Genomic DNA, 23611 nt, shown 5'->3' with positions numbered 1-23611 from the left:
TAGTGATCGATGTTGGATACTGCAATGAACCAACCTTTCCTTGGTATAACTTGATCTCAGCCGGTGTTGCTGTTCCTTCGAATGCCTTCATTTCTTCCACCGGGAGAGGGGTGTAGACAGGTGGTCGATCGGTCAAATGATATCTAGCAGCCATACTGCTGATATATGCGTCTTGGCAAAGCCAAAGTTTCTGTTGCTTCCGATCGCGTACAATTCGAATATTCAAAAACCATTCTGCTTCTCCATGATCCGTAAGCTCCCAGTGTGCCTCCAGATCCTTCTCAAGTTGGCGAGCTCTGTCTCGTTCTGACGGGTGGTTCGCAATAAGCATGTCATCAACGTAGAAGAACACGATTATGCCTTGTGTTACGAAGACGCAGGGGTCTTCAGGGACCTGTGTGAGTCCAAGTTTCAAGAGAACCCTTGATGCTTCCTGTTGCCAAAGCTTCGGTGAGATGCGCAGACCATAAAGCGCACGATTAAGCTTCCAACACATCCCTAGCTGTTCAAATCCTTCAGGCATCTTCGTGTAGGTTTCTGTGGGCAGTATGCTGTTTAGGAATGCGGTGACTGCATCTCGCTGACGTAGATCGAGATTAAACGCTGCGACCAGGGCAAACATTACCCGTGCTGTGCGCGCTGCTAGTGTCGCCGCTCTTTTTTCCTCAGGCGATATTGTCTCAAGGTCTCCTCTTACACAGATGCGTGCTTTTAGCTTCAGCAGATAACCGTCTTGGTCGAACTTGTATGCGAATACCCATCGGAGTGGCAGGATCTGTTTCGACACGTCTTTTGGTCGTTTAATGACGGTGAATGATGACTTTTGCTGCAAGGATCGTATCTCCTTCGCGCAGGCAGCCAGAAAACCTTCAGCCATTGGGTGCTTCAACATGTTCTTCCATCCATCAGGCGCAGGGGGTAGGTCGTCTCGGTGGCGTTGCAACGGCTTCTCTGTGTACAGCGCGGCGGCAAACGTACGCAGTAGCTCCGGTGGATCTTCTTCAGTCTCTGGCAAGATCGTTGCGTATGTTTGGTAATCCGGATCTACCCTCGGTCTTCTTTCTCTGCGTCCATTCATGATGTTCGCCGTGACAATCCCGTCTCTCCTTTGAGTGTGGAGCTCAGCATGTAACTGCTGTTCGCTCTCGGAGAGCGCGTCTGGATCAGGTTGATTTTCTAGGCTTTCAAGCGGAGGATTTGGTTCTGGCGGCTGGTCTTCCTCCTCGTTCTGTTCTTCACACTGGTCCACCCCCTGAGCAGCGGCAGGGCCAAATTCAGCGGTATTCTCCTCTGGTGGACTTGGTGGTAGTTCCGGTATCACTTCTGGAGGAAACGAACCAGGGAGTGTGCTGTTAGGGGGATCTTCCTCAGGTTCCGGGGTGATCGGTGCATACACCCCCTCAGGTGTACGGTCCTCATGATCAAGTTCTTCCTGGTGTTCATTCTCTGTGCCTTCATGATTACTCTCGTGGAGTTCTTGTTGGCGATCTTCCTGCGTGTTCCGGTTGACTGATCCTTCCGGTATTCCAATGTCTTCACGGAGGACTTCAAGTTGCTCCTCCTCAGTCAAAATGGTTGCTTCAGGTTCAGGTACACTTTCGATATCTTCCCAGTACCGCATATCAGACTTCCACTTCCTCGATTCATCGAAACGTGCATCTCTCACGAATTCTATCGTATTCCTGGCAGGAAACCAGATCTTCCACACGTTCGATGCGACATAGCCAACGAGGAACCCAATCTCTGCACGGGGAGAGGTCTTCTTGGTGCGTGGGATATTGCGAATACGGCAGTACGATAACGAGCCATATACGCGCAGGTTGGCTAAATTAGCCTTCTTCATCCGTTCGCCGCCAAAATCCCTTCGTGCTTCATCCCAAGGCACGATCCAACGATTCTCCTCCTTTAGATGGGTAGGGATACGGTTCAGGATCCACACAGCAGCGCTAACCATCTCGGGCCACAGTTGACTCGGTAGCTTGCTCTCGATTTGAAGGTGTCTCGTCATGGTCAAAATCACTCCTCCCGAACGTTCAGCAGGTCCGTTTTGCTCGGGATGGTAGGGGATGCCATGTGATACCACAATGCCCATATTGTTCAAGAAGCCTTCAATCTCTGCGCCTGCAGCTGTTTCATTGTCATAATGAAACGATTTGATTGGTATGTTCCACCAGTTTTTGATCAGAGCGATGAATTTCCTGATTCCATCTCTGCACTGCGACTTCAATTCGTGTGTGTATAGCCAGTGAAATCTGATGCCTTCAACGTAAAAATGTGTCATCCACCGATGTCGGTTGTATGCGGGTGAAAATTGGACCAGATCGAAGTGAATTCGGCCATATCTTCCAAAGGTCTGGCCAATTGGTCGTCGTGATATCTGTCTCGGTGCGTTTGAGAGATTGCACACCTGACAAAGCTCTCCTTCTTCGGATGGTGTTTCTGGCAGATCTTCGTTGATTTTAACACCATCTACCATTTCGGCAGTTTTCTTCATCACACGCGTGGATACGTGGGCTAATCGACGATGCCAACGATCTGCTGAGGCTTCCGAGACGAGAGGTTTCACCGATCTTCGTACTGCATGTGCGTGGGCAAGGGTTTCTGGTGAGGAACGAGGCTCTCTCGGTTGATTAAATGCCCATATTCCTAACGACTCCATGAGGCGTACACTAATGACTGATTCGCCACTCGAGTCCCTGATGCACTCGTTATCCTCGTCCCAGCGAACACCCTTCTTTTTCAGGGCTCCATAAGACATCAAATTGGCATGGAAATGAGGCGAATATAACACATTGCTCAGTTTAATTCGTCGAGTTGATCCGTCAGGGCCCGCTCCAGTCATGACAACGTTTCCAATACCTTCTACCGCAGTGATCGAATCACCTGTCTTCAGGCCTGATTTCATCGGTTTAAAGGTTATGAAGAGGTCTTTGTCGTTGCATACATGTACTGACGAGCAACTGTCGAGGAACCAACGTTGTCGAATGTCATCATCGGCGCCTCCCGTGTTCTTTACGCTTTGGAACACCTGTTCGGGAAAACCTGTGGTGAGGAAGGAGCCATACAGTTGTGTGCTATTGGCCGTATTCGTGGCAGGCCTCACTCCATTCTTCTCGTTGTGATCCCTGACAGATTTCTCTATCCAGGCTTTCCACGCCGGGTCTTTCGAAAGACGATCTTCCACTCGCCTCGCGGTCTTCTCAAAAACTTCTTTGTCAGGGAATGCATCCCGGTTGACCGCCCAGCACTTCCACGGCTTATGGTGACGGTTACCACAGGGGCAATATCGCTTCGGGATCGGTGGTAAAGTTCGTTCACGTGGCGATTCCTGCGCTTGCTGGCCTTGCGGCTTTCCCTGCGGTGGCTCTGGTCTAGCTTCATCGAAACCTTGCAGTGTCGAAAACGATGCTTTGGAAATAGTGCTGACAGTGCTCGCGCTCTGTGGGTGCAGCTCACGATAACTTCCTCTGAAGTTTTCAATCAAATCGCGAGTATCCCATTCTTCCTGGTTCAGCACGATCGCCTCAAATTTCAGCTGCCACCAAACAGGGAGTAGATCTTTAACAGCGCGGAGGAAGTCCTTATTGGCACTCTTCATTTCTGGCAGGTCTAGGCTTACACCTTGCTCTCTTAGTGCATCCCATTCATTGATCCACTGATCGATATCAGAACCCCTCTTTGGTGGTGAGGCTGACACTCGCTTCCACTGTGCACGGATATCTTCTTCTGCCGCAGATGATCGGCCAAATCGGGTTTGAAGATATACAAGCCGTCCGTATGGGGTTTCGTAGTTAAGCATCGAGGTGTGATGGACTGGATCCAGATTTGAGATGATCCATTCATTGATGGCATCTAGGCTCTTGTTTTGCTGTTCCCATTCGGCAAGGTCCAGCTTGTAGATATCCATACGATCTCTCCACTCTCTCTTCGCAAGTTCGTTGCCACCCTCCGGGTATTGCGGTCTTCGAGGTTTGCGAATTGGCTTTTCCAGATCTTCTTCTGCGGTGTGAGGGTCGATCAGTTCCCATACCCTCTTCTGTCGTGCATAGATCTTGATTCGTGCGAACCAATTCCTCCATTGACTTGGTTCCTTCAGTTTTTCGCCCTTCATGGCGGAGACAACGGTTGAGTCCATATTTGTCACGTTCTCTTGCAATTTCGTTCGATGGGGAGCTGATCGGGGTCGACGTCTGTCCTGTTTGGCTATCGCGGTAAACCTGCGTATGTCTTCAATTGACGAATTTAACCCTCTTAATTGCGAACCGGGCTCATAACAGTCGGAAACTGCTTAGTAAATCATAGCGCGTACCAATCGGATATCAACAGGTCTGAATTTCTATGAAGCCCCTGGCTGGCAATTTGTATGGGCATAACAATGACTAATCTAAGTGGGATATGGTATCTCCGTTCTCCGATCTCCACTGCTGCTGTTGTTCCGACATGATAAGACCGTGCGGCTCTGGGACACGGCGACAGGCGGTCTACAGCAGACGCTCGAGGGCCATTCGAACGCAGTTGTTTCGGTAGCCTTCTCGCCCGATGGCCGGCTGCTGGCGTCCGGCTCTTCTGATGAGACTGTGCGGCTCTGGGACACGGCGATGGGCGGTCTACGGCAGACCTTGAACGCCACGGGAATGGTCACCAAACTCGAATTTTCTCAAGATGGTTCATATCTAATCACCAACTTAGGCACCTTCGATCTTCAGTTCGGGCTCCAACAGCATGCTTCTAGTTCAACCCATGAGTGTCTGGTGGTTTTTATCGAGCAAGGACTGTGGATAAACCTGAACGGCAAAACTGCATTATGGCTTCCTCCTGACTTTCGGCCCACCTGTTTTGCGGTTAATGGGGACCTCCTTGTCTTGGGACACGCATCAGGGCAGGTTTCTTTCCTACGATTTTGCCTACAGTAGGCGTCAATCATTCGCATGGTCATTCCCTCTCTATTTTCTAATGTCTTTGTAAAAGAAGGCCCTGGGAGAGAAACGACATCTATATGGTCTTTCGTGCTAATAGAATGTGCCATCAAGTTCCACGATGTTCTACACAGTATATTCTGGTATAAACCGGGCTTTTCAGACAGGTGTTCGCAGAGGGCTTCGATCATCAGCGGTGTTACAGTCCGTTTCTGTGACAGTAGGCTATTCTTGCAAAAGAGTCCAATTCGACAAGATAACTAGTCTAAGGAAAGGAAGAAGAGAGAAAGAAAAGAAAGAAAACGAAAGAGGCGCGCAACAAAACAAGTCCCTCGTCTCTCCTCCTCCTGTCACATGACCTGAATCGACTCACCGCCTGGACAGGCCTGGCAGAACCCACCTGCAGTGTCACATTTCCCCCCTCCAAGATTCGCTCAGTCCCGTTGAGCGACTTTGCCATCATCCTGGTGCTCATCTGGGTACTCGTCCTGCAGGGCGCAGTTTATCCAATGCTGTAATCTCGCTGGAGGACCCGGTTTGCTCGGGTATTTCTCATGGAATTCCTGCACCTTGTACGGCGCATTGCGTAGGTTGCCTGCAGGATACCAGGTGTTGTCGATGTCATAGCCTTTCCATTTGACCTTGTACTGGAGTTTGCGGTAGTACAGGCGAGAATCCAAAACGTGGTCAACTTCCCATTCGTCTTCGCCGGCTATATTCACAGGAGGTTCCGGATCTTGAATCTGGCTGGTTAAGGGTGGCTGACCTGGTTTACTGGCCAGACGGAGCTTCTCCGGTGCGAAGACAGGGTGGATATCGTATTCCGGTGGCAGTCGTAATTCAAACGCATGGCCCACCTTTCTTACGACCTCGAACGGCCCAGCGGCTTTGTGGGAGAGCTTTTTGCTGGGCCTCTCCTGTCGTAGGCCTTGCAAGGTAAGATAAACGGAGTCGCCCACGTCAAAATTCACGCTCCTCCGGTGCCGATTGGCCTGAGTTCTCTGCCGGTCTTGTGCTTTAGCCATCTGCTCCTTCGCCGTTTCCCAAGCATCGTGTATGCGCTGGACGTAGTTCCTTGCTTCCACGGTTCCAGGCTGGTCCTGGGCAGTCGAGTCCTCCGAGTCTTGCCAGTCGAATGTCATTCTCGGTTCGTAACCTCTCTCGACGAAAAAAGGAGACATGCCAGTAGACGCTGATGGAAGGGAAGCAGCGGCAAGATCGATCATGGGTAACCACTCCGACCAGTCGTCTTGATGGTGGCTAACGTACGGTCGCAACCTCTGCGTGATGTACTGGTTTGCGATCTCAGTCTGCCCGTCCGTTTGAGGGTGCCGAGCCGTCGATAGCTTCCTCTTGATTTGCAGGACACGACAGAACTCCTTCCAGAAATCAGAGATAAATTGTGGCCCTCTGTCAGATACCACGGAATCCGGGATACCACTCCATCGTAAGATATGCTTAACGAAGAGTTCCGCAGTAATCTTCGCATCGACCTCCTTAGTGCATGGAATGGAGATTGGCCGCTTTGTGAGCCGGCACACAACCACCATGATATTGTCGTATCCCGCTTTATCCTTCGAGAACGAGCAGAAATCGATGGTAACATGTTGCCAAGGTCGCTCGGGTATCGGCAGTGGCTGGAGGAGTCCCGGAGGGTGATCCCTCCAGGCCTTCGTCCTCTTGCAGACATAACAGTGATCCACGTACCTTCGTACGTCTCGAAGCCATCCCGGCCAGTAATAGCGAGCTGCCAGGAGTTGAGCCGTTTTATCGATTCCGGGATGGGCAGTGCTGGGTTGCCGATGGATTTCGTCGAGTAGTCGAGCACGAAGGTCTCCATCATCGGGCACGACAAGTTTTCCATCACGAAGCAAGAGTCCATTCCGGATCGTCCATTCGGATTCCTCGTCTTCGAGGGCTTCCCGCCTTTTTTCCTCTAGGCTATCGTGCGCAAGGTTACTCTCTTTCACCCGGTCAACTAAGTCGGCGGTAGTTGACACTGGTTCCACTGAGGTCTGGTTCACTGGCGCTGGTTCCACTGACGTCGGGTTCACTGGCGCTAATGTAACGTTTCCTGGGTCCTTCCAATGTCGTTCAGGAAGTAACACTAGTTCACTCGAATCTTGGCGATCCTCTAAGTCCTTCCTTGAGAGAACGTCGGCGAGTACGTTCTTTTTGCCAGCTCGATATTTAATCTCGAAGTGGTAATCTTCCATGAACTGGCTCCAGCGAATCTGTCTAGCATTTAGCTTTTTCTTTGTTCGGAACCACTGTAACGCCTGGTGGTCAGTGAAGACCTCGAATGCCCTCTTGTTTTGGAGGCCGATTAGCTCTGCTTCCCATTCCTGAAAAGCACGAATAACCGCTAGCAATTCCTTGTCATGAATTTCATAGTTCCGCTCCGCAGGGTCCATGGTCTTGGAAAAGTAAGCGATCGGGTGCCAATGATTATCCTTCCCGAGCTGGGAAAGAACAGCTCCCACGACCCCATCCGAGGCGTCTGTCTCGACCCGGGTCTGCGCTGCTGGGTCATAATGAGCCAGGATAGGTGCGTTCGTGAGCATTTCTTTCAGCGTGGAAAAGGCCCTTCCGTGTTCGGCGGTCCATTGCCATGGGGACGTCTTCTTTGTTAGGTGAAACAGCGGTTTCGCGATCCGACCATAGTTCCCGATGAAACGCCGGTAAAAGTTGCAGAAACCTAAGAATGACTGTACCCCCTTTACCGTTGATGGAGGCTTCCAGCCGTGAATAACCTGGACCTTGTCTGGGTCCACTGCGATTCCGTCGGCGCCCACGATGAATCCTAAGAACTTCGTCCTCTGTGTGTGGAACTCACACTTACCGAGGCTCGCCTGCAGCCCGGCACTCTTCAGTCTTTGAAGGACGTCTGTCACATGCCGAACATGGTCCTCATATGTTTCACTGTAAATCAGAATGTCGTCGACAAAGGCCGTGGCATAGACGTCGAGGGCATCCCCAAGAACGGAGTTCATGAACCTCTGAAAAGTCGCCGGTCCGTTCGTGAGGCCGAAAGGCATCACTCGATACTTATACGACCCATACCTAGAACGGAAGGTAGTAAGATCCTCGGAATCCGGGTCCATCCTGATTCGGTGGAATCCTTGTCGAATGTCAACCTTCGTGAAGTATCGAGCCTTTCGTACACGCTGCATTAGCTCATCGATCAGCGGTAATGGATAGACATCCCTTTTCGTGACCTGATTTAGTTTACGGAAATCCACACAGAAACGTAATCCACCTCCTGGTTTCTTAGCGAGGAGGATTGGGGAGGCAAACGGAGCGCTGCTAGGCACGATGAACCCTTTCTCTAAGTTCTCTGTGATATATGTCTTTGCGGCCTCGAGTTGCTCCACGGACATCTTGTACAGCGGGCAATATCCCGGTGTGGCCTGGTCCACTAACTCGATCTTGTGGTCAGTCCCAGGTCGGTACGGCGGTAGTGTATCCGATTCCTTCTTCGAGAAGACATCCGCGAACTGGTGATACTCCTTCGGGATCGTTTCTCGGATTGTCCGCAGCTCCGTCTCTTTTTCGGAGAGTTCATCGATGGCATGCTGGATCTCGCAGAGGGAGGTAATAAAGGTCTCCGTACCGGGTTTACGGGCACATCTTTCGAAACCGACCCGTCCGATCGCTGCAATTTCGAAGTTTTGGAGAACTTTCTCTGGCTGTACCTTCCGATAGGGAGTCGGCGTTACACTCTGATTCGACAGCGCCCGGTGCATTTTCTTCAGGGTATCCTCTCCATGGGAATGGTTATATGACCGTGGGATCCGTTTCTGGGGTTTAGATTCCTTTTCCGAGAGGAGACCCTTCTCAAACTTCCGGTCACGTCGTTCGCAGTCTCTCTGGTACTCTAGATCCTCCTCCACGCATGGCCTTCTGAGGATTTGCATGGGGATTGGCCGTGTCAATTGGCACGCCACCTCTTCCTTTATGGCTTGAATCTGAGCTGGCCATAGTAGTCGAGAGTTCCGACTGTCCAGCAGCACGTCCTGTTCTGCTAGCCATAGCCTGCCGATGATCATGTTGTGGTGGCCGATGTCAGCTATCATCATAGTTGCCAATGGCTGGCGATGGTTATCCACGATCAGGGGTACTCTGGCGACATGGGTGATAGGCGCCGACTGTCGCCCATCGTACGCTCTGATCGAATGTGCACCCATATCCTGCACTCTCGCAGTGCGTAGACCGTACCTGCCTAACTTCTCCACCACCCGGGTGTGAATCATAATGTACATATCTGCTCCAGAATCTACTAACGCGTTGACTTGAAAAAATAACGAATTGATTGGAATTTGTGCCTTGGTCAGGAAGCTCTTAGATGAGAGCAGCTTCGTGATGTCAATTCCGCTAGTAGATTGCCGTGAGACGCCTAGGCGGGAGACTTGCCCTAGGCGTACTCTTTTCCCTGCTCGTCATCCGATCCTTCGAGTTCCACAATGCGGGGATCCGGGGTCACCACTGTTTCCTTGGGTTTAGTGGAGGCTGTCGCAACAGCCGCGGGGGTAGTAGTAGTCTTCTTTGGGCACTGGAGGCTGATGTGTCCGGGTTCTTTGCAATAGAAACACTTTCCTTCACTGACCAGTTTGTTCCGTTCCGCATCAGTCATTCTAGCCGGCGTAAATCCCTCTCGTTTGACTCGAGCGGTGGTCGGCTGGCTGGTGCCCGATGTGTTAAGGGCGGTGTGTGCGGTCGTGGTTCTTGCGCTTCCTCCTACTGTGCCACCCCGGTGATTCCTGCGGTCGGTGGATCGATGCTGTTGGAGCATGATCTCGTGGGAGATGCTCTGGCACTGTTCAGTGAAATTGTCGAACGTGACATGGGACTGGTTAACGGCCAGCATCATCTGGGTTTGAAGTAAGTTCGGCAGTTTCAAGTAGAGGTCGCGTTTCAAGTTCTCTCGGACCACGCATGCTTCCTCAGCGAGCTGGAGGAACTCAGCTAAGAAATCCGTGAAACCATCACGGGGCTTCATCGTTAGCTGATGGTAGGCGGAGTAGGCTTCCGCCTTCCGATTCGGGTTAGCGAACACACTTCGCAGGTGACTAAGGATATCTTCCGCATCCTCGTATGGCCTGGTGGAGGCTTCATCCATGCGGGGGGCAATATGGAGCTGGGCTTTGCCCTCGCAGCGACTCTGTACATAGAGCTTACGATGTACTGGTTCAGGATAATGGTCCGCATTTGCGAGTAGCTTCTGGCGGATCGTTGTGGCCCAAGCTTCGTATCGGACTTCCTTCCCATCGCTAAACATTGGTGCGTCAGGCATACGAGCAGATTTCCTCGGGACCGCAGCTTCCATACTCGGTGTGCTCCGGTTCTGTAGATCGAAAAACTTCATAGCCATCTCGTTCTGTTTCGCCACGGCTGCTTTCTCTGCTACTAGAGCGGCTTCGAGGGTGGTTTGAGCTCTGTTCTGCTGCTCGATTGCTCCCTGGTATTGGACTAGGGCCTCATCGTTGTCGTTCTGGAGCTCGATATTCCGTGCCTCGAGTTCGTGAAACTTCTGTTCGAGGGCTTGGTACAGCGTCGAGAGCTTAGGATACCGATCTTTCTCTTCGGTGTTTTCGAGTCGCCTCGCGACCGACGACGAGTCGAGTCGGAAGGAGATCAGGCGAGATGCGTGTCTCGGTGTGGTATCGTCATTGCCAGCGGCAGTGCTGGGCGCGGGATCTGGGTTCGGAGAAGCCATCCTAGCTTCTCGGCACGGTCGGCAACCGTGGTTCGGGATCGGGATCGGGATCGGGATCGGGATCGGGATCTGGAGCGAGTCGGGATTCGGTGGGGTGGACCGGTGCCAAGATACGCGTTACAGGAACGCGCGTCTGTGCGGCCGGCGGTCCAGAAATGAAAGTAAAAAGAGACTAGTTATTATGTGACAGTAGGCTATTCTTGCAAAAGAGTCCAATTCGACAAGATAACTAGTCTAAGGAAAGGAAGAAGAGAGAAAGAAAAGAAAGAAAACGAAAGAGGCGCGCAACAAAACAAGTCCCTCGTCTCTCCTCCTCCTGTCACATGACCTGAATCGACTCACCGCCTGGACAGGCCTGGCAGAACCCACCTGCAGTGTCACATACTTAAGCGCTTTCCATAATTGGTCAAGTTTTGACGATGTCAAGCATTGTGCCGGTGCTTATAGACACCAAAATCCGCCGTGAGTATTCTTTGACCTAACATGTCAGACCAACAAACTGATGCATATCAAAAGACTTGACATGGACCTACCGATCATCGATATTCTCTGTCAAGCCAAGGACGCTAACCAACTTCCAAACTCAATGGTCCTATGTGACCGAGAGCAGTGGACAAGTGATGTTGAGCTTTATGCCCCGGGCTACTTGGCTCTCGAGGCCGAAGGGCGCGGAGGAGAGTACCCCCTAACCAGTCTCACTGTGCCAGCCTCTATCGAGTCAATTAAGAAGCAGGTTATGATCAAGGTGCAGGACCCCAGTTTCACACACCCCCACTTCTCATTCATTACTCCGGGTCGATTTCCATGAATCTACTAGCTTCAAGTCAAGAAAGTCGTTATCATGCCTTCCAAGGTTAGGATTACACGATCTTAATTGAACGCGCCGTGGACTAAGATCGATGAAGCCTTTGTTGAATTTACCTAGTCTTTCAATATACCTCTGAGGATGTGACTTATCTGAATTATCTTTTAAGTGGTACGTTGAGCCAAGAACTTCCAAGAATTTCCCGTAAACCAAGATCAACCCCAATAGATCGGCGCCGGGACGATCAAGATCTCCGCTCTCCGCCCAACTTGGCGCGACCCGCGCGTCATGCAAGTTCCACCAACAAACCACCACCACAATGACCCTCCTCACCAACGCCCGCTCAGTAACATGTAAAGCAATCAGAAAAGCAACTACAAGTGCGATCCCACGAACCCTCCTCCTAACCTTCGACGCCTTCGACACCCTCTTCCACCCCCGCAAGCCCGTCACGGAGCAATACGCCAGCACGGCCCACGAATACGGCCTTTCCAAAACAGAAATCACGCCGGAGAAGCTCAAAGCCACATTCAAAGATCCTTCCACGCCCAGATACAAGATACCTGAACTATGGTCGCGCCGATGTTCTGCGTGGCCGTTACGGCGGTCCAAAACAATGCGGCGCAGATCTTCCGTCCAGACTTGTTGATACTATGCTAGACAGGTTTGCAGGTGCGGAAGGATACACGTGTTACGCGGTGCCTGCTGGTCACTGTGAGTAGAGCTGCTTCCGGGTTGTACTCGCCTAGTTCTACTTCGAATCCCAAGAGTATCTCGCAACCGTACCGTTGCTGTGCTAAGCCTTACACGGACTCGGGTCCTGTTGAGTATCTTGCAGGATGTGCCAGTAGTGCGCGCCAAGTAAGTCAGTCACCAAGTGTTACCACAAGATGAGCTCCCCTACTTGTAGGTTGGGTTGTCTTAAGGGTGAACCGTAGAGTGCAAAGTCCAATAGGTAGTAACCAAGTAACATTGTATGATTGATCGCGAAGAACTAAATACATGACGGTGAATGAGTGTCCTTATATATCCAGTCCTTCCTATCCCCTGGTGGGATGGGTTCTCATCCCACGATAGGATGGGTTCTCATCCCACGATAGGATGGGTTCTCATCCCACGATGGGATGGGACATCACGTGATCTTGATGTCTTCGTAATCCTGTGGTTCAGTCATTCGTGGATGCCTCGCCAGTTGACACCAAGTTGATTGGTTATCAGTGCGTCTTCCCCCGCATTAGCGTGGTGTGCTTAAGTGTTCCGTAACATGAGGGCCACGGCCCTGACAGCGCAAATCCCAGGCAGGAAGGATTCTTTGGCGCGTCTCTATGTTGATCAATATCTTCGCGTCTCGTCTGCAAGCGATGTCTTTGCCACAGGTGATGCCGCCTGTGCGATTGCCGACGGTCACAGCCGGTACGCTTTAATGAGCTGTCAGCACGCAAATCAACTCGGTCGTGTATCAGGCTACAATGCCGCAGCTGTGCTCTTGGGTAAGCCTCTCATGGAATACTCGCAGGCTGAATACAACTGCTGCCTTGATCTCGGGTCCTGGGGTGTGCTGGTTGCCAGTGGCTGGAACAGGGACGGCATCAAGCTTTCGGGAGATATAGCGAAGCGAGTGAAATGCTATATCAACCAAAAGTTGATATATCCGCCGGACGATATTCAAGAAGCTCTTAGATTAGCTGATCCTGTTACTTTGGATTCCTATAGGTTGTTTGGAGAGCTAGCTCAAGTGGTCGGATGAGTTACAGAATCAAAGCTTTGCATATTCCTAGGAGTCCATGTATGTAAAGTCCCCATTAGCCGCTTCTACGGGGGCCATCTGTAGTCTTTCAACTTACGCAAATAGGCTTTGGCTCTATCATGAGAGAGAATAATGTGAACTCGCCAGCTTGCAAAAGTTGGACATATGCCCGTCTGGTCTACCTCAAATGTCAAACCTATCATAGGTCTCCTAGGACACCTCTCGGTAGAAAAATTGGGGTATGAATAGCTTGCCCATTTTTCGGAGGTGATCAATGATTTCGGCGATCCGGGGTTCAGACCTGTGGCTGACGCTCATTGACTTATGAAGCTCACTGGCTCATTGGATCGGGCAGTACAGTGGGATTTGAATTTCTATTTTCCAATGGAAGGTTATGGTAGAAAATCGTGGTACGACATAACTAAGCTCACTCATCATCGAGCACTGTAAGCCCCGCGTACCCCTCCTGCTTCACTACTTCAGTATCTACAACAAACACAGCGATCATCTTAGCATTCTCAGTTTGGCTGCTGTTCTCCGAAACGGTGTGGTGGCAGCCAGGTATCTCCATAAAACTTTCCCCAGCTTGATACACCCGAGGTGGGCTACTATTCACCCCACTTAGTATCGTTCCTTGAGTCACGAAGGCAACAACAGTGGCTCCGCCATGCCTATGCGGAGGGGTGAATCCATCAGGTGGATACTCCAAAGCGAAGGCAATTATGGACTTCCCGGGTGCATTCGTGAGCTCGTAATCATAGAGTACTTTGACTTCCTCTCGGGGTCGGGGCCTGAAAGATTTAATTAGTAGATATACAACAGACACTGTTGGCATCAAACCTAAGTCTTCGATTGAGAGTCCGAGGCCATGTAGTTGAAGTCAAGGATCTTCCTTTGAATTTGTTCGCTTGGTATTCACGCCGAGGAGGGAAAATCGATGAGATGGCTTCGGTCAATTTGTAACCCAAGTCGATGATCGCACTTTAAACCGGGATTTCGGGGATCATGGAATTCGGGGCGCGGACTACCTAAGGCACGCCGCACGAAGTGGTTGGCAGTTGCCCTCGAACTATGATTTGCGCAGCCTTGGAAAATTACTCTTCTCTGTTGCAGCATATAATCCATGGCATCCGTTCGCCCGTTCGCCCGCAAGTGTCTGAGTCTCAGTGTCAAGTGCTCCAAAATTCATCAAGGTACAACCTGGTGGCATTACGACTTTCCCGGAGGCACTGATGCCTGAGATGATGAATCTTGTCAACAAAGTGTGGCACTGTGGCTGATGTCTGATTACGATAACTTTAAATTATTTAATGGCCAATGAGCGCTGCCCGGCAATCCACCGGAAACCGGATTGCCTAATAAAGTTTAGTAGTTCAGCGGGATCAAGGTTCGTTACGTTCGTGCGGGTTCCCGAGTACCCGGATCCCCGCTTCGTAACTCGCACCTCCTACGTAGGTGCATTGCGAACTTCGAACGGCTTTCCTGACTTTCTCAACTAGCATGACTTCCACGAGCACTCCAGTTTACCACAGAGCGACACGTTCGCCGTTGGCATGTTTGCCCTGCCGATCACGTCACGTGAAATGCGACGGCAAACAACCATCATGCACTCGCTGCGCCGAGCTTGGCCAGCCATGCCAATATGCTCGATCGCGCCGAGGTGGGCTAAGCCGCATAGCACTAGAAGAACGACGCAAAAGAGTCGGCACTGCAGGAAATGCAGTTGTAGTGACTACGCCAAGCCCGCAGAGGGCAGCCGTTGGTCAGGTGAGCCAGGAGGTCGCTGGGGGGAGCTTCCTGATTGCTTCAGCCAGCTTCAACGTCCCAACCCAGGCGTTGAGACCTCAGACCTGACTTTGCCACCAGAACATCAACTTGATATCACCGATATTCAGAATGATTCGTTGATCGACGCTTACTATAACAACTTCCACAAATTTCATCCATTTCTACTGCCGCGGAAACACTTCACGCGTCTTTTTCAAGATCCGAGCCGACAACCCAGCTTCCGACCGCTCGTCGCAGTCATGCGGCTTGTTGGGTACATATATACTGCACGAGGATGGTCCATCGCGCTAGAAGATCACATAAAGGCTAGCTTTTCACAATTACTCTCAACAGATCCTGTTATGGTCCAGTGTCGACTTCTATACTCCATAGCACTGTTCTGGTTTGAACGCAAAACCGACGCTAAATCACAAGTGGACTCTGCTATCTGGCTAGCCACTGAGTGTAAGTTGTTTGAGCAGGACTTTGCATCGAAATATGGGGCCGGTGATCTCGTTTTGCAGGAATGCTGGAGGCGGACGTGGTGGATGCTTTACATAGTGGACGCATATTATGCAGGGACCTTGGGTACTATGAATTTCAAAGCCTCTGCTATTGCGGCTACGGTTGACTTGCCCTGCGAAGAGTCGGAATACGAGTCTGGGGTATGTGCGTGCACCGTCTCGAGGGCAAAGTGGATGGCTGACCGGACGCAGGATATTCCAGATCCCAAAACATTAGATCAGTTTGACAGCCGTGAATTTGCTTCCGATGATATCGGGTTCTCATCGTTCGCTTATTTAGTCGGTGCCGTACGATGTGCAGCCTTGGCAATATCCACAGTGCCGAAGGCCACGAACAAGGACAACTCGGAACGGATGATTCAAGCTGCGGACTCGGCCCTGAATGGGTGGCTACTCCTACTACCAAAGACACACAAGCAAGTCATGGACAAGGCCGGGGAGATTGATGAGATGATGTTTCAAGCGCACCTACTGATACATGTGTGAGTCTACTACTTTATCCTTCTTCGACTGACTTCTATGAGACACCGCTGACCACAGGCTCTTAGTGCCACCATTGGCTTACACCGGTCGTTGTCAGATCTCAAGTTTAGCCGCGCCGAGGGTATTTCAAGCTGTGCACGCGAACCGCCCCTCGACAGTCCAACGCCAGATCTCGCAAACGTGCACACCAACCGAGTCCTCCGGTCCGCAGAGGCACAGATCAGACTTCTAGCATTACCTGCTCTACATTTTCACCATACCCCATTCACGACCTGCATGGTCAGTGAAGGGACTCTGGCATTGCTTGCTGCATGTGCCTTTCGACTAGAGGGGAAAGACTTAACAGTCACCAGAGAGCAGATCCGAATGACTATTGGATGTCTGAAAGCATTGGGAGAGATATGGCCAAGAACGGCGAGAAACGTGCGGGAGATCCAAACAGTAGCCCGTCATGTACTCGGACTAGGGTCTAAGGCTATGAGTGACAGCGGTGGAACCAGGTCGAGTGATGTGCCAGACCTATCCGGTGGCGAGGGACAGGGGAGTGTGGCGTCAGAGTTCGAAGTATCAAGCAACAACATGGATGTTTTATCCTCATTGGCTTTTCTTGATGATCTTTGTGGGTGGTACGACATTGGTGAACTTGACCCTGGTCTTTCCCGAAACAATGTAATCTTACCAGAATAATGTGATATTGCTATGGGCCTTACTGCAAAACCATGTACAGCCTAGAGATAAAGTTATGAGCACGACTTCCGGTAACAACAATATCTTGTAATTAGTTGCCTAGGCGATTGTATTCCAATTATGATCCAATGCAGATTCAAAGTGTCATGAAAAACTTGCGGGATGGTTATGACTCCTCCATGCCGATTCCACTGAATTGGTTGGAATTGAGTCTATCGACATTTCAACTATCATTGTTGGGTGCACATCATTTATTTAATGTAAATAGTCTAATTCAGCGAGCTGCATCCCGGGTTTACACCCACTGCTTGTTTCCAAAATGAGAAACAAACGCACCACCAAACCCACCCTCAATGCTGGCTTTCTCCCAGGTGGAGCGGAGATGCCGGATGGACTCTTCCGGAGAGATTGGGCCCTTGAAGTGAGGCGCATATGCTACGAGCTTGCCTACGAATCCCGTCATGCCCTGGAGCTCTTCTGGTGTCGCTATGTTATACATTAAAAAAACGTCCAAATGTTTCAATCTCGAAGACATGATGGGATACGTACCATCCGCATAATGGCCCACATCCACTAAGCCCGGGCTGATAGCCAGGAAGAGGACACCGTCTTTCTTGTATTGCGCATTGAACTTGGCCACGATGACGTTTAGAGCCGCCTTGGAGGATGCATATAAAGCCCCAATATCGATCTCGCAATCGTTGGTCAGGTCGAGGTCGGCCAGACCGGTCGAAATGGCAATAACCTTCTTGATCTCGCCCTTTAGGACAAGAGGAAGGAAGACATGAAAGAGGTGGATGTTACCAGCGACATTGATCCGCATTAGCTCCGATAACACAGCGTCGACCTCCTCGGCCTTATCGCTCCTATTAGACACATAGCGTTAACTGCAGATCAACCCGTACAATAGCCAGATGGAAGTAGACCTACAATGCACCAATGGGTCCATAGGCGTCCAAGAGGGGCAAGTAAGCTGCGTTGGCCACTAGGTAGTCAATTCCACGATCGCCAACGATCTCGGCCGTATCGGTAGCGGCTTGCTTCAAGCTAGCGTACTCGGTGAGGTCTGCATGGCGGATGTGGACATTAGGACGGCTGCCCAGCTCTGCCGCTATCTTCTTCTCCGTCGCAGCTCTGTCGCGGACCAAACCGACGACTAGGTTCTCCTGGTCCTCCGAGATCTGTTTGAGGAGCTCAAACTAGACCACGTTAGATAAAGACAGTGTGTCAGAGTAGAAGGCAGACTCACCCCAATTCCCCTGGACACTCCGGTGATAACGTAAACGGGCATATTCAAATGATTGACTATTCTTACTTGAATAGGCTGAGTTGTGTACGATGCAACGAGGGGCTAGTCTTCAGTGTTATAACTACATAGTTCGATTCGTTTGATACGGTACCCCAATGGCTTCATGTAATTATGTAGTGCGTAGTTACACATTGGCCCCATAGTTAGTTAGTTACAAGGTGCTTATTAATGATGATTGCTTACCAACATAATCGGATGCCGAAGCCCGAGGGCGACGTTCTTCGCGTTTCTTTCTTTCTTGGATTAATCTCGGCGTTTGTATCTCTCCGTTTTTATGTCGCCGAGCAGCCGGTGGTACTGGTGGTCCGGTGGATACATGCAGGGATAGGGACTCCCGGACTTGCTGCCTTGATTAGATGACTCTTGAAGAAATATCGCATACCCATGGTAGCTCTGCGGCGGACAGCAGATCAATGGGTCAACTTGTGGCTGGACCGGCATGTCAAACTATCAGGCCTGGGACTACAGTCTACGGACCCTTATAGACACTGACGAACGACGATTGCATCCGACAATCTTTGAAGGGAAGAACTCGGGACACCACCCAAAGTTCATATCCCACCACTCCCCATCCGAGCTAGTCCTAATGTGGTAAGCGCATTTTTGTCTACATGATATTAATTACTTTGTGTTCTGTATGGTATCATGCGAGGCCATCGACCCACGGTGATCCTGAGCATGAGCGCCCTCATAAAGCGGCGGCAGCCTAGATAGGAAAGGCCCCACCCGGCAAACTTTATCCTCTATAACTAGTATAGGTATTGGCATACATGTATCTAGTTCATCTTACTGAGCTCTCTACTGAAACTCACTGGCAAATCCATCGCTCATTTGAACTCGGCATACGCAAAGTCTGCTGGAACCAGGCACCGCTGTCGCTCTCCAAGTGCATATAAGCCCGTCATCATGCCAATAAAAATGGCCCCGACCGGAGGCACCTTCATTGCAGCACCATTAGAGACTGATCCAATCCAATGAACATCATCTCCCGTGCCTGCACAATACCCAAATCTATACTTTGTGCCACAGTCAATCATAAGAGTAATATCAGTTTGATCGTTCAACCGATACTCCGTGGCATCTCCCTCTGATGGCTGGAAACGGATGAATCGGCCCTGGTCGTCCTTACGGATACCGATACTACTGTATGTGAAGTAATTCAGCCACAGCACAGTGCCGGCTTCGGTTTGGTTGGATATAGGGTGAAAGGACAGCTTGGTCTCCCATCTGCAGACGCGATGGATTTGTTTGCGAAGAAACATCGTTGGACAGGCCGGAACTGACAAGTTGTAAGGCCCTCCATAAAGACGAAGGCGACCGGGGCGCTCAGTAAGCGAGTAGTCGTTGACAAATGGAGTGTCTAATTTCTCATTAATCAGTGTATGCCACTGGTTCACCTCTTTCAGACTTACTCTTTCTATACCATCCTAACTGCATACGTGACTCTGAAAAGTCATCTCTCCATGCGACAGTGGTTTCGAACTGGTAAAGGCCAGGTCCTTGTGAGATGAGAGAGATTTTCTGTCCTCCGTTAATTACAGGCCAGTCATTCTTCCATTCCAGAGTCACTAAGAATGTCTCCCGGCCTAATACATTTAGTATAATCGCCAAATATGACTGCGAGGTACCGTTACCTAGTACGGAGTCTTCCCATGTGTTTCCCTGTCTGGTAGGGCGGACTCCAAGCAAGACTGCCCACCAATTCCCTTTGCTGTCCTCGACCAAATCTGCGTGTCCGGTGTTTTGCACTTCGTCTTCAACGCCATTACGCCAAAGGGGGTTGTTTGGTCCGAGCTCCCACAGTCCCAAGGGGCCGACTTCACTGCGATGGACCCATTCACTATGGCCACCCTCGGTGCCTCCTTCAGCTGTGAAAAGATACCAATAACGACCGCGTTTGATGATATGGGATCCCTCGGCGACACCAGAAAGCGATTCGCGGATCAATTGAGGCTCGGAGGTAGAGTGTCCAGTTGCGAGGTCGACAGTACAGATGTGAATGGCAAAGTCTTTTAGTTCGTCGCCTGGTGTTGGATGGATCTTTCTGTAGGTGGATGATAGATAAATGGTCCCATCTTCATCCAAAAAATCTATCCGAATAGACAAGCGTCATTCCAAGTTTCCTGGCGATAACATTTACTAAAACTCACGTCTTGGTCAAACCCAACCTGATCAAAGAATATGGGATCAGACCATGTCTCCTCATTCCATATATCCATTGTTTTGACGTAGAATCCCTGGGGCCACACCCGATCGTCTTGCTGGGGACGGTAACGTTGAAAGCTCGCCGCCATGATGTAGAAGATACCCCCATGATAGCGAATTGTGGGTGCCCAGACACCTCCTCCGGGCTCCGGGGTATGGACTTGGAGTTGACTGGTCCGCGTCAACGCATGACCGATCAACGTCCATTGAATCAAATCCCGGCTGTGATAGATAGGAATCCCAGGGAAGTACTCGAACGTGGAGGTGATTAAGTAAAAGTCCTCGCCAACCCGAACGATGGAAGGGTCGGGATTGAATCCTGGAATGACCGGATTATTGTAAGTCATTTCTGTCCTTGTGCTAGTTTCCTGTGTTAGTGGCGGCGTCGGGTTGGCTTATAACGCCAACGAGACGAATACGGAGTATCGTGTATAGTTATCGTGATTGGTGGAGAAATAACCGCCGCAGAATACATAGCCGAATCCATTATGGTATGACTTGATAGTTAGCGGGCAGCAGGGAATGAGTACCTAAGATAGGTATGAATGCTTACCTTTCGTTGGTAGAAGATGATCTTATTCCATCTTTCCCGTTCCATCTCATAGCCCTATAGACATTGCCTCAGCTGTTAGGTAGTAGGTAATAGTTTTTTATGTCCTCTGGATGTTATGCTTAGAGGACAACGTGGTGCTCGAGAAGTTGATTCTTGTAAGATCTTTTTCGCACCATACCCCGAAGCAATAACCAGAAATAAACTACATGAAGACAAATATTATATCATTGTCATCCGAAGTTTTCCCGAAGTTTTCTAGACCATGTGGGGTCCCCGTGCGGGCCCTCCAATGCGCCAATGAAGCCCCCTCATGGATGCAGACAAACTGGGATATTGTCGCTTGCTTTTCCAATTTCCTTCCACTCAACTTCCACGTTGTTTCCGAGGAAATTGTATCTGCTTCATCAAACGCAATGACATTATGACAACGACCTATGCGGTTCAAGGATCGCGCGAGGATAGTGTCATTACTCTTGAGACCTTACCTCAGAGCCAGCAGTCCAACGTAGTCGTATCCGCGGCTGCTCCCAGTGACACATTTCCAGTAGTTGAAAAGTGGAATGATCCCCGCATAAACATTTATCGAACTTTCTCGACATTCTGGTGTTTCCTCGTCATGGGTGCTGTGCGGCGTAAGTTGATTGCGCAGATGACGTCCAAAGCCATGCTCTAAGCTTGGTTCGGCCAATTTCTGACTGCTCATAGGCCTTGATTCCATATGTGAGGTGCTTAATTTTCCGGCCTATGCGGTCCCTGTCTCATCATATATGCAGCTTGAATCATACTATCATCTATTATACCATCGTCTCTCTAGTGTTCTTGTCGACACTAGTAGGTTATACCGCCACCGCGTTTCTCAACCACCGCATCCACTATACGCTAGGCCAACGTGGCGTTGCCATTATCGGTCCAGCGTGCCACCTCGTTGCCTACGTCGTTAATTGTGTGCATCCACAGTATCCGGTACTAGTAGTCGCTTTCATCTTCGCAGGGCTCGGAAATGGTCTGAGGATGCACCTGGAATGCATAGATTGGAAACACGGCCAATGCAAATGAGCTGCTGGGAGTATTGTATGGGATATATGGAGCTGGTGCAGTTGTGAGTCCATTGGTCGCAACGTCAATGATTGTCAAAGGTGGTTTGCCGTGGGTAGTGGTACTACTTTTATTATGTCATGGTGAGGGTCCACCTGGGCAGCTCCAAGTCTTTGGCCATAAGCTAGTTCCATGATAGGTCGCCTGTGCCGTCATTGAGTTGGTGCTATCTGGTGCATGCTTCTGGAAATCGACCGCCGAAGACTTCCGCGCATCTAACACGGCATCGGTCGGTAGTGACAATGAAGGCGGGCTGAGGGATGCGCTCTTTACGCGCCCAACTGCTCGGGTGACCTGGCTTTGCGCATTGTTCTTGCTGGGTTATGCGGGAGTGGAAGTTGCTCTTGGGGGGTGGATTGTTACTTTTATGATCCGAGTTCGGCAGGGTAGTGCTTTTGCCAGTGGAATGACGGCCACTGGGTTCTGGCTGGGTATCACAGTTGGACGGATCATTCTTGGGTTTGTAAACCCCCGCGTTGGCGAGAAAATCGCAATCGCTGTGAGCATCACCCTGACTTATAGTCGAACCATAACTAATCTCCGCACCAGACTTACATTGTCGCCTCCATGGCGTTTGGTCTGGTTCTGTGACTCGTGCCCCAGTTTTATGCATCGGCCGCGGCTGTATCTCTCTAAGGTTTCTTTCTAGGCCCTCTTCTCCCCGGAGCAGTCGTGATAGTCACCAAGCTTATTCCTCGGCACCTTCATGTTCCCTCAATCGGATTTGTGGCAGCCTTTGGGGGTAGCGGGGCGGCCATTCTCCCCTTCCTTCGCAGTTGGCGTGCTGGCACAAGCCAAGGGGGTAAAAGTGTTGCAACCGTTTATCATTGCTTTATCAGGTGCAATTTTAATTACATGGCTGGGATTGATTGCCACGGGCATCCAAGATGAGAAACGAATAGACATGTGGAAGAGTTTTTTCCGGGGCTGACATGTGAAATGTTTTGTGCCTGTCCCTTATCAGATCCGACTATTAGGTTATCTCTGGCCAATTTTGGCTCCCGTGCTTGATCATGTGTCGGGTGTCTTGCCCGTAGTCCCGTAGCTTGTTTTACTGCCTACAGGGATTTATTTGTGCTTCTGCATTAGAAAAGGGTTACAGTCGTCCCAGGTTGCACGTGGCAGCTTCCCTATACTTTTTAATCCTAATACTATCGCCTATTTGTTTATCAAGTTTTGTTCCTGCTGACTGAAGACCATACAGTGTGATCCAGATCCCGAGGAGATACATGTAAGCCTTATCGAACACCCTATTATCTTCGCCTCCATAGCCAGCGCCCACATCCCAAACCGAGGTCATCCACTAACACTTGAGTCTTGACTGAGTGTTTCGGGGTACACCGTAGACGTGACATACTCAGATGAAACACCGGCCGCGGACTCGCGGATCTTACGATCGTTCTACACAGTACCCGATCTTCGGGCCAGTTGGCTGATCTCGGGACGGACTGAGTCATCGAGCCGAGTCACCGACTCACCTGTTTCCTTCAATTCTTAGCTCTCCGCTTCCCCATAACCATGGATCTGGTAAAATTCATTTGCGGGGGTGACTCGGCTACTCCGGTCAATGGAAAACTTATAATTTACTGCTTACACGTTGTAAAGAAGGAAGATGAGTCTACAAAGTCACACAATGGGGTATCGGAAAAACCGGCGTTCCTCGGGAACGGGCGATCGATTCCGTTGCGCTTTCCTGATTGGCCAGCATGTTAAGCCGAGGCACTTTCCACATTGAGAATGACCCTCGGCCCTGGGGCAACCTCGTCTCCGTCATTCTTCCCCCCACCCCCGGGGTTCATAAGTT

The 23611-nt window shown here is 50.5% G+C and overlaps 9 protein-coding genes across 9 annotated transcripts; 5 read left to right on the top strand and 4 right to left on the bottom strand.

The window, feature by feature from the left end:
* Window positions 1–34: 34 nt before the first annotated feature.
* Window positions 35–4135, bottom strand: N7515_003053 (uncharacterized protein; the record flags this gene model as incomplete). Its single annotated transcript, XM_056663797.1, has 1 exon — window positions 35–4135. A coding segment is annotated over one exon (4101 nt), but the record flags the coding sequence as incomplete, so codon positions are not given.
* On the top strand, window positions 4110–4913 carry N7515_003052 (WD40 repeat domain-containing protein; the record flags this gene model as incomplete). Its single annotated transcript, XM_056663796.1, has 2 exons — window positions 4110–4221; window positions 4390–4913. 2 exons carry the CDS (start codon window positions 4110–4112, stop codon window positions 4911–4913), a joined length of 636 nt encoding a protein of 211 aa, XP_056525909.1.
* A 4417-nt stretch (window positions 4914–9330) lies between these two features.
* Window positions 9331–10632, bottom strand: N7515_003051 (zinc finger CCHC domain-containing protein; the record flags this gene model as incomplete). Its single annotated transcript, XM_056663795.1, has 1 exon — window positions 9331–10632. One exon carries the CDS (start codon window positions 10630–10632, stop codon window positions 9331–9333), a length of 1302 nt encoding a protein of 433 aa, XP_056525908.1.
* A 586-nt stretch (window positions 10633–11218) lies between these two features.
* N7515_003050 (uncharacterized protein) lies at window positions 11219–11440 on the top strand (the record flags this gene model as incomplete). The annotated part of the gene is made up of 1 exon (XM_056663794.1): window positions 11219–11440. One exon carries the CDS (start codon window positions 11219–11221, stop codon window positions 11438–11440), a length of 222 nt encoding a protein of 73 aa, XP_056525907.1.
* A 316-nt stretch (window positions 11441–11756) lies between these two features.
* On the top strand, window positions 11757–12086 carry N7515_003049 (uncharacterized protein; the record flags this gene model as incomplete). The annotated part of the gene is made up of 1 exon (XM_056663793.1): window positions 11757–12086. One exon carries the CDS (start codon window positions 11757–11759, stop codon window positions 12084–12086), a length of 330 nt encoding a protein of 109 aa, XP_056525906.1.
* Window positions 12087–14788: 2702 nt separating this feature from the next.
* N7515_003048 (fungal specific transcription factor domain-containing protein) lies at window positions 14789–16645 on the top strand (the record flags this gene model as incomplete). The annotated part of the gene is made up of 3 exons (XM_056663792.1): window positions 14789–15616; window positions 15698–15955; window positions 16016–16645. 3 exons carry the CDS (start codon window positions 14789–14791, stop codon window positions 16643–16645), a joined length of 1716 nt encoding a protein of 571 aa, XP_056525905.1.
* Window positions 16646–16940: 295 nt separating this feature from the next.
* On the bottom strand, window positions 16941–17936 carry N7515_003047 (SDR family oxidoreductase; the record flags this gene model as incomplete). The annotated part of the gene is made up of 4 exons (XM_056663791.1): window positions 16941–17131; window positions 17195–17511; window positions 17576–17844; window positions 17895–17936. 4 exons carry the CDS (start codon window positions 17934–17936, stop codon window positions 16941–16943), a joined length of 819 nt encoding a protein of 272 aa, XP_056525904.1.
* Window positions 17937–18781: 845 nt separating this feature from the next.
* On the bottom strand, window positions 18782–20506 carry N7515_003046 (glycoside hydrolase family 43 protein; the record flags this gene model as incomplete). Its single annotated transcript, XM_056663790.1, has 4 exons — window positions 18782–19314; window positions 19367–19540; window positions 19583–20044; window positions 20095–20506. 4 exons carry the CDS (start codon window positions 20504–20506, stop codon window positions 18782–18784), a joined length of 1581 nt encoding a protein of 526 aa, XP_056525903.1.
* Window positions 20507–21133: 627 nt separating this feature from the next.
* N7515_003045 (MFS transporter) lies at window positions 21134–22398 on the top strand (the record flags this gene model as incomplete). Its single annotated transcript, XM_056663789.1, has 5 exons — window positions 21134–21344; window positions 21527–21675; window positions 21743–21811; window positions 21947–22306; window positions 22357–22398. The coding sequence occupies 5 exons, from the start codon at window positions 21134–21136 to the stop codon at window positions 22396–22398; spliced, it is 831 nt and encodes a 276-aa protein (XP_056525902.1).
* Window positions 22399–23611: the final 1213 nt, after the last annotated feature.

Source organism: Penicillium bovifimosum (assembly GCF_028826915.1).
Source record: "Penicillium bovifimosum strain IBT 22155 chromosome Unknown utg000002l_segment0_segment0, whole genome shotgun sequence".
In the NCBI taxonomy this organism is placed as follows: domain Eukaryota; kingdom Fungi; phylum Ascomycota; class Eurotiomycetes; order Eurotiales; family Aspergillaceae; genus Penicillium; species Penicillium bovifimosum.
Note: the sequence above shows the minus strand (reverse complement) of the source record. Positions and strands in the feature narration are given on the sequence as shown.